We start from the raw sequence: 10168 nt of genomic DNA, 5'->3' as shown, positions 1-10168 counted from the left end.
ACGCGCGTGGGCGTGCGTGCGTCCGTCCCACCTGAGCCGCTGATGCCCGGTCTCTCTCCGTCCTCGCTCGTGAGCAGTGGCAGGGCTGGCCCTAACTAATGGAGAGCAGGGAGACAAACAGTCCCGAGAAGGACAACAGGTGTGACTGACATGACATCCCTACAGGACAGCGGTCCTCACGCTGGCCTCTTCATGTGTTTTTCATCAAAACCTGAAATTGTATAAAATTATTAGCAAGTGCGGTGATGATGGCGGTGATATTTAATGAGTTGTTCTTTGTCTTCACAGCTTTCATTTTTTTGTTTGCCAATGGCGTGTTGAAGAACTTGGTTTAAATTTCTTCTATATCAATAATTTTTTTTTTTTTTTCTTTACTCGTGTGTATAGTTATACAGCAGTTCCAAGTGGGATATAATCAAATCTGCCATTAAATAAGTCTTCGTCTATTATAACTTAATTGTGAACGCGCGCGCACACACATACACGCACATCGCACCTGTAGCCTAAACAAATGTGCCAGTAAAAAATAAACGTGAAACGGCGGAGGACTGCTGCCGTCCTCCACCACAAACTCAAGCGAATTGTGTTCTTAAATCGCGTTTTGTGGCTTTTCCCCCTCCGTGGATCGAGGCGCATTCATTATCTATTGTTGGGGGGTGGTGGTGATCTTTTTCATTGCGGATGGACACGATCCTTCATTGGGAGTGCCGTGCCTGGTCCAGTTAATGACGCAAGCCCGGCTGGCGACAGTGAGTCTACAAGTTTGACATTTTCAGTTTACAGCAACTGCTGCGGAACGTAACAATACTCCAGACACGAAGTGAAACCACCGGGGAGGGGAGGCGGGGGAGGGGGGATTCATGTCGAAAACATCATGATTTTTTTCCCCCCACCCTGAACATCCGCCAGGTGTATCATCAGAACGCACCACTAATAGGTGTTTGCTCTATTAAAGGCCACTGATTTCCAAACCCTGGTCTGGGGACCCCTAGGGAAGCCATGAGGAGGGTTTATAGAGCGCAAGAGAACATTCAAATTATGACTGACATTAATTAACTATTCACCTGTAAATAAACAAGTGAATAAATAAACACGGGGAGTCGTGTGGAGCAATGAATAAAAGCGCTTCCTCGTGTAAATCTCTTGCTTTGTCACCTTGTCACCAAAGCCCCTGAAACCTGAGAGGAGCAGCCACGTTATGATTCACTGGCTCTCTGTGTCTTGTCTGGCAGCAGACAGACAGGCAGGGCACTGCACAAACAGGATGCGCTCCCCGGGGCTCCGGGAGGCCTCAGAGACATCCGCATCAGCACGAAACCCCCCAGACCTCAGGCTTGCATAACTAAACAGCACCACCAAGAACTTCGTTTGCGCTGACCGCAAACATGCTCATTCCAAGAAAGATGTCCACATGAGTTTGCAAAGGGACGACTCTGGGGATGACTAACGTAATGCGTGGGGGGGGGGGGGGGGGGGTTTACCGCTCACTTTCATGTCAGGGAAAGGGCGATCTCATGATAATGTAGCCCGCGATTTCATACAGCGGATCCCCAACCACCCTCCATTTGAGGGACTTTGCTGTTAAATCTTCCTGCATGCTGCAGATTTCTATTGAGAATATTTGATATCCAGTCCAGTTCTCTCTGACAGAAACCCTGGTTCCCAATTTAGGACTAAGATGATTCATCCCGTGTGTTAAGGAGGGGGCAGCAAAACACGAAGAACTTCAAGAAAGATGACATTCAGCAGGGCGAGGCTTTGTGTGAAGAGACAGGAAGGCCGACTGACAGAAGATCATGAGTTTCAGATGCTATAAAAATGTCAAACAGCACAACCCTCTTGGGATTACACTCGTCCCTGATGCAATTTTATGAGCTGCATGAGAAATCGTTGATTCAGTCCTGCTTTCTCTTTTAAAACGAGCAACACTGCAAGAAACTGCTTTAAATTAAAGATTCGGTTTCTCTCTCTCTCTTTCTCAGCTCTAACTGGTCAAGAACTCTCCAGTGAATATACAGGAAATCATTCCAGCTTCAGCTCGTCTCTACATGCTCCCTTGTCACGTTAGGATTGATTCTAAAATGTACATAAAAAGCAATAAACTGAATATTTATGCTCCTCTCTCTCAGTGCGCTGCTGGGAGAGTCAGGTCTATATACAGCAATTTCTGGCTGTTCCCAAACATAGGTGGAACACTCGGATGTCAAACAGCCTCAGGGAAGCCAACCGAACGCACACTTAAAAAAAAAAACTAACAACTTGTTTTCTCAAGCTTTTCCTTGATTTTCTAAGTTTATATTTTGTGGTTTGTGCACTTGACCTCATTGTTACATAACGTTTTTCTATGTCTTTATGAATTTCTTCCTCCTGTTAAACATTTTGTACCTTCTGCTTTCACAAGTGCTATTTAAAGCTTGTGTTAGACTAATCCCATTCATGTTTCGATTGATCGGTTGACTGTTTGATCTATAAAACATCGGGAAACAGTGAAAAATGGCCATTGCAATAACATAAATTGCATTTATTTTTACAAGAAAGGTGCTGAAAAGTTGAGTCAACAAGACTGTTGGACGAACCAACTTATACAAAAGTAACCAAAATGAATTCTGCCGATACACTGATCGACTGAAGGTGATATTTTTGCAGAAAGTGAAAAAATGACAAGACCTGTTATACATTTTGGTGTATGGTGTGTTTACATTATCCTGAATGTTTCCATTTTAAAAACAACTTTTTGGGTTTTTTTTCTTGATTATCTAAGTTCATATTTTTGAGATACTCATTGTTTTAATGTTTTCTCTATCTTTATTAGTTCTCTTTTCCTTTTCTTGTAACTTCTTTTCTTTTTTTAAATGTCTTTTAGCATTTTTTTGGCCTTTATTGATATAACAGCAAAAGATATGACAGGACACAGGATGAGAGAGGGGGAGTGACACGTCCCATGCCGGGACTCAAACCCAGGGGCTGCTGCAGCGGGATGCCCGCCCTACCAACTGAGCTAAACAACACCCCTCTTTTCTTGTAACTCCTGCTTTGAAAGACAATATTTAAGTTAGTCGTTGTTGAGTTGGTAACGACAGCAGGGCTAAAACTGATGATTAGTTTCACCGCCTAATCTGATCATAATTCTCTCGATTAATCGATTGACTGCTTGGTCTGTAAAACATCAGAAACCAGTGAAGATGCCAGTTATAATTTCCTAAAGCTGAATGTGATACCATCAATAACTTGTTTTATCTGACCAGAATTTTCATTTTACTCACGGGGACTATGGGTTTCATTTGATCACCTGTCGTTCTAATTTGGCCTGTTAACTTGTCCACCTGTCGCTTTTTTTCCCCAGATGATTTGTTATATGGAGAGCCGAACAGTCTGAGAACTTGACTAAACACCACAGGAATAAAACTTGAATACATCACCTTATCCATGAACATTTCCCGTCAGATATACTTTTATATCAGCAGTGGGGGCAAATCAGAAATAACAACGTCAACTCCCATCATCCAGCTCTACTTCTCCATATCAAACTACCCCTTTGTTTTCATTGTTTTGGAGCTTACATTAGTCGGTCATTAAAAATGGTAAAATCATAAATCATTTGCATTTTTTTATTTTGGTTCAACTCATCCAGCCAATCGACCCATGGCCGTTTTTCCCCTCAAAAACAAGATCCCTCCCTTTTGGAAATCTCACATACCAACATTCACTCCACCAGTCAGAATCATGACACAGATTCTGAGATCCTCCTCATTTCATTACTACGTCTTTCTCACTTACAGCTGATTGGCTCAAAAATAAACATGAAGTAACTCAGTACACGGATCATTCATACAGACGTTCTGTAAACCAAGGCAACAGAAGTGTGCGTGTAACGTTGGCCATCGCAAGCCGAAATCTGAATTCTAAAAAAAGAAAAAAAAAAGAAAAAAAAAGGAAGGCAGGACCGTGGAGAACTGTCAACTGTGCCATCACTTCACATCCAGCCACGTCTGGAGAGGAGAAGGATGTGATATACTGAACTCTGTTGTTGATTACAGTGAGTGATGGACACGGCTGTTTAATCCCACCTCATCCAGAGGTTTGACCGCCCTATCATAGGCCGTCTCTATGATACCAGGGCTCGTCTGATTGGCTAGTCAGTCTTATTCGATGACTGCAAACTCCAGGCTCCTGTGAAGTAACGCAGGCGAATGAAAACCAGGTCTCGTCCCATCTGCAGCCAGCTCCAGAACGGGACCAGCTTGGACCCTGGCAGAACAAAGAAAAAGATTAAAATTGGAAAAGAGAAAACCCTACAAAGATGAACACCTGTAAACACCTACAGTCTGCAATTATTAGCCAAATTTCACAGGGAAAGAAAGTAAATAACTAAAAAATATATATATAAAAACAGCTAATCACAGACTTGTTATCACATCCAACAAATGAAATCCGCACCTTCTATTTCAGTCCAGTTGACTGCCACCTCTGCTATGGGGATTTTAAAACACTGGGCGATATACAGGAGCTCCACATCAAAGGCCCTGTGGGAGGAAACACAAGAGTGCACAACACACGTTCAACAGGTGCGTTCAAATTCAGGTTCTTCTTGCTGTTTAAAAAACACACAGCGGTCTAGTCACAGTCACAATGACAATGGAGCTGGGTTTGTTACCTAAATGTGTCCATGCCATTACAAACTGTCAAATTCTGGATGTATTGTCTGGTCAGATTTGTATAGCACAATGTGCTGATGTTTTGATTAGATCGTTCCTCCCCTAAATGAATCATTTCCAGATGTTTTTTTGTCCAATTGCTGATTTAAGACAAAATTCATTTCAAAATGTGCCAGTTATGCTCTCATGTAGCTTATCCGCCCACAACAATCTGATTGGTTACACGTCACACGTAATAGCCTGTCAGCACTTAATAGTCTGAAACAGGAGAGTAACTAGTCACTAAAGTTGTAATGGAGTAAGTACAATATAGGGCTTCAAATATAGAATGACAGCATGAAGTTCCTCAAAAATGGAACTAACTACAGCACTTGCTACATTTCATCACTTTACATCATTCTATATTTTGACACTAAGATTTAAATGTTTACTGAAAATGTATATCAGTTCCAAATACTGATCATCAGTTTCCTTGGTTCCTTATAATCAGCCTTGAAAACAAAAAAACACATTTGTCAATCCCTACTAATTCAAATGGCTCATTTTATTAATTATTATATTTATTTATTTTGAGTTCTATTGCAAGTTAGCTGGCTTTTGTGTCATATAAAACATGTATGCCTTCGCTGTGTAAGGTTTTAAAAAGTCCAAGTTTCAGTACTGCAACTTGTGTATAATTTGAAACAATAGAGCCTTTATCTTTTCTTTAATCAAAGCAGACATTCTGACTTCTCAAAGCAGGAAAGGCACAGGTGTGACCAATAACGTTAACAATGGCTCAATGGCGGTGAATGAGCATGAACACTACACTGCATTCATTTTATACCATCTGGTAAATTCCACTCTTCCTGCACTGACAAGTGAAAATGTCTCTTGTATAAAGTGTCTTTAGGCTACACAGCCATACAGCGATCTCTGTCACACAGTCTTACACCCCTGCACACTCATCTTCGACTCACACAGGTGTTTTTACTAGAGAATCACCGATCAGGATTTTTGGGGCCGATCACCGATCACCGAAAGCAGTATCTGCCGATCCCGATATTGCCGATCACCGATCACAGCGTCAAATCCATAAATTCTTCTATATTATTGTCTTGTGTAACTTTCATATATTTAATTAATGATTCTTCTTACACAACATTGACATTGTATTATTAAGTATAAAAATTAGGAGATGAGAAAGTATCATGAATTGACCACCGTTTTATTGCAGGCTGAGTAGGGTTAGGGTGGGGTGGGTTTTGTGACACCTCACTGAATATTAGTGTTATTGAATATTTCTCCCAATAGAAATTCCCCAAAATTATGGCAACGCACATATTTTCCAAACAAAAAATTGTAGAATAACCAGCAGGAGACCACTGATGTGTGGAGTGATTTTGGTGACACTACACTCTGAATAATAGTGAAGTTATTGAATTTTTTGTAGTTTCTCTTTTCGGTGTTGCACTTTATAGACGGTCCCTGCGCCCTCGTCTCACAGCTGGCTGACCATACAGACCAGAGTTAATGTCCAGACGCTCGTTTTGATTAACATACGGTTGTAGCTCGTTGTCTACCCTACTATGGTAGAAAACAGCCGTCGTTTGTGTTTTAACAGGGTTTCACTTATGAGTTATTGATCCGGGAAGTTAGAATCTGTGAATATATTTACAACTTTACCGGACTAAATCCTACCACATAAGTCAGTTACGTATCATGTCAAAACCGGCTGCTCTCGCTCGCTGTGCTGTAAGTTTCGTACTTCTGTTTTGAGACGCTGTTGCTGTTTGAGAGGCTTTCACGTGAGATCATCGTGATGATGAGACTCTACCTGCGCGAACCGCGGACTCACTGAAGTTACTGTGAGTGACTACTGTGCACTCAGGTGGCTGTAATTAAAGGCAAGCTCGCCACGCTGACCGGGCCAGGGACACAGAGGCCACTGTGGCCGTACGATGAGTTTTTTTTCACGGGGCATCAAGGCCAAAGTGCGGGGCAACGGCGGCCATGAAATTCCCTCCCTGCATGCAGTTAATGCACTGTCTTTATACTTAAACGTCATCTGATCGGCCTGATGTGATCTATTTTGAGAACTCCGATCAAAACCGATAGGGGCATTATCGGCCGATTGCGATAGGTTGCCGATCGATCGGTGCATCTCTAGTTTTTACTCGTGTTGCCTGATCGGACCTCTGCTCGGGGCTGTGGAGGGGAGACTGACTGACGCTGTCCTCCACTGTCCTGTTGCTTGTTGCACCGGGACGACTTACCCTGTTGTCATTCTAGTTGGTCCATAGAGTTTGGTGATGTCAAATCACTGGATTCAAAGTATTCCTCTGCCTTACTTCAACCTGACTTACAGTCCCATTACTAATTAAGTGAAAACACCTGTGTGTGGTTGCTTGTAGAAACGTTTTAAAAATAAGCCGCAAGAATAATTTTTAAAAGATGAGGCATGATTCATTGTTAATAACCCTAACCCCAACAGATTCACTCTTTTAACTCAAAGACACGAAAAAGCCTTTGTGCGACATCACGCTCGGTAAAGTGTCCATGTTGGAGTGCGAGGACTTACCATCGCTCCACGTGCAGAGAGGAGAAGGTCTTGAGCGCAGCCTCGCGTGTGAATAGCTTGAAGCCGCACTGCGTGTCCTTGATCCCTCTCACGCAAAAGAACCACACCAGGAAGTGAAAGCCATACATGAGGAATGTGCGAAACATAGATCGCTGTGGCAGAGACACGACAGCGGTTATTTAGTGGTTAGACAGTCATAGCATACAACAATCTGGTCTATAAGCAGTTTGAAAAAAGAAGAAGAAAACAACAATTACCTGAGCTACAGACTCTTGCTCCAGGTGAGCTCTGGAACCACAGGAGATCGCCATGTTCTCCTAACAGTACAGACAGGATGTTTTAGGACGTGCCAGTCGCTACAGTGACAACCTTCTCTCAATACACATGTACAACAGAAAAAGTAAACACCGTCATACCGGTTTAGGGTTGAGGTCATTGATTCCAGCCTCCACTTTGTCAATATCAGCAAACTTTGTGGCTCCATCGGCATCCGCCATCAGGATGACTCTCCCTCGAGAGCTCATAGTTCCCTTTGAGAAAAAAAACAAACGTTAAATCACAAAATATGCTGTGATCAGTCATACCATAATTTGCCATCTATCATCTCACCATCCGCACAGCTCCTCCTTTCCCTCTGTTTCTCACTAGTGTTAGGACCCGGAATTTCTCTGCACCGTACTTCCTACTGTACCGCATCGCAACCTGGCAGGACATCACGAAAGATCTCTATTGGAATTTGCTTCGAAATGTTTTGTACGGAAAATGGAAAAGTTTGCAAGATTTGTACCGACAAAAAATGTAAACAGATCACCTCTGTGGTTTTGTCTTTGCTGCCATCGTCAACCACAATGACCTCATAGGTAAAAGAAGGATGCTGTTTCTGCAGGTAGGAAACACAGGGAACAACATTAGGAACAGGAACTTTTTAAGTTGAATGCTGCCACCTACTGGCTTTGTTGAGAATAACTGACTTAGACATGAGAGGAACAGAAACTTGAGACTCTTGTAACTGGGTCCCTTTTATCAAACTACATCAAAGTTCTGACTAAAATCTAATTCAAGCATTTACCTGTCTGTTTTCCAAGTACTCCATAGCTTCATCCAACATCACCGGCACTGTGATGGAACACAGTCATAAACGCAAATTAGCAATTATAACCTGTGGGATTTCAACCAACCTGGAGGAATGCTTTTCTAGTCAATTAATGGTTCCAAATTGTCACGCAGAACAAGCATTACGTCCTTAAAACAAAGAGTTGTTATGTACCCTAAAAACATTCCAAACGCATCTTGCGGATATGCAGTGTGATGCAATTAAATAGTTTTTTTCCCAAATGGGTTAACAAATCTTGCGGTATCCCCCCTTTCGACTCACTTCGGAGCTCCTCGTTGTAAGCCGGGATCACCACAGAGAGCTCCCTGGAGTGAGGGTCGTGCAGGCTGGGGAAGAGCTCCTTCTCTCCTGTGGCGGTGAGGAAGTACTTCTCCTTCTCGTGGCGTGTCAGGTTCACCATCCCTGCAGTGACGTGCGCTATTATGAGCACCTGAAAAGGGAGAAATATGAGATTGTCACCCTTGTTGCCCTTGCAGTCAGGTACTTTTTACACTATTTATTTTGTATTAGAGAACATGTAATGGTTTGTAAAAATGTATGCTAGAACTGCCATTTGAGGGCATTCTGCATGGTTATCATGATTCGATGCTGGCTAAGAAAAACACGTGTGAACTTGAAGTGTTCTTATCCTGTGTTGTGCTTCAAATTTAAGCCTATTGTCACAATCTTTTAACATTTTGTTTGACTTAATTAGATTTTTATCTGTTGTCCTTGCATGCCTGAATATTATGTTGAATTAAATCAGTGTTTCTGAATTGTGTTTATCTTTACTTTAGTAAAGATAAACAAAGATAAACAAGTGTCAGCCTAGAGGTGGGAAACCAAATTCTCCAATGTAGATAAGTCTAGCTCAGTTTTGATCAAGTAAAACAAAAAAAAGAGACATTTGATCTGATTTGTTTCACACAGTTTCAGTGTTTCTGAATTGTGTTTATCCTTACTAAAGATAAACAAAATTCAGAAACACTGAAACTGTGGTACGGAAACAAATCAGATCAAATGTCTCTTTTTTTTGTCTTACTTGATCAAAACTGAGCTAGACTTATCTACATTGGAGAATTTGGTTTCCCACCTCTAGGCTGACACTTGCTGCTGTTTTAAAACATTTAAGTGATGACTTCCAGTGTAATAACACATTTTGAACCCAGAATGATAAGGAAGTAGAGACATTCTGGGAAAGGTAGAATATAAGTAAGAATCTAAAAAGTTCACATGCAATCACGAGCACAAACATAATGCATTGAAAAGAAACCAGGAAAATACAATCCACACCATCACTGATCCAGCAGGGGGTTGAAAGAAAATGTCAAATTTGGACAGCTTTTGCTTCACATTACAGATGTCAAACACTTGCTAAAACAAACAACAGCAGACTCCATGTTACAAACACTTACCACAATGAAACCGAGAGCTGCCAATGCCACCAAACCTTGAACTATTTCACAGAGGAAATCCATTTCCCATGAGTTACCCTGCAACCACTGACAGACCACCGGTCACAGTGGCTAGCTTACAAAGCTAGCTAGCTCTCTCCTGGCTTTGCTTCGTGTCTCGTCGCCGGTCCTCAGACTTCCCAGGATAAACAAGAAAATACAAGATTGCCAGACTGTTTCAAAGGTGGAGGCACTAAACAGGAGCCCCTGTCCATTAACTTCCAATCACAACTGAACACAACTCCGACGCGGAAGTGACAGCCTTCTTCTCGACACATCATCAGTTTGAGGCAAGAGAGCACTGAGCGGCGCTGCGACGGGCTGCAGAGCGCACCGCGCCCTCTAGTGGACGGGGGTGGTAACAACAGGAATAACTCAATGGCCAGTTCATATAAATGTCATAAGG

At 42.2% G+C, this 10168-nt stretch overlaps 1 protein-coding gene across 1 annotated transcript; it reads right to left on the bottom strand.

Moving 5' to 3' along the window:
- Positions 1 to 2506: 2506 nt before the first annotated feature.
- Positions 2507 to 10045, bottom strand: alg5 (ALG5 dolichyl-phosphate beta-glucosyltransferase). Its single transcript, XM_030439025.1, has 10 exons — positions 9724 to 10045; positions 8591 to 8759; positions 8285 to 8331; positions 8027 to 8095; positions 7825 to 7917; positions 7632 to 7745; positions 7473 to 7532; positions 7216 to 7367; positions 4438 to 4523; positions 2507 to 4248 (listed from the first exon to the last, which is right to left on the bottom strand). The coding sequence occupies exons 1-10, from the start codon at positions 9784 to 9786 to the stop codon at positions 4133 to 4135; spliced, it is 969 nt and encodes a 322-aa protein (XP_030294885.1). The 5' UTR covers positions 9787 to 10045; the 3' UTR covers positions 2507 to 4132.
- Between the last annotated feature and the right edge of the window lie 123 nt (positions 10046 to 10168).

The sequence above is a fragment of the Sparus aurata genome, chromosome 13 (assembly GCF_900880675.1).
Source record: "Sparus aurata chromosome 13, fSpaAur1.1, whole genome shotgun sequence".
Classification (NCBI taxonomy): Eukaryota; Metazoa; Chordata; class Actinopteri; order Spariformes; family Sparidae; genus Sparus; species Sparus aurata.
This window is presented reverse-complemented; position numbering and strand designations above follow the sequence as displayed.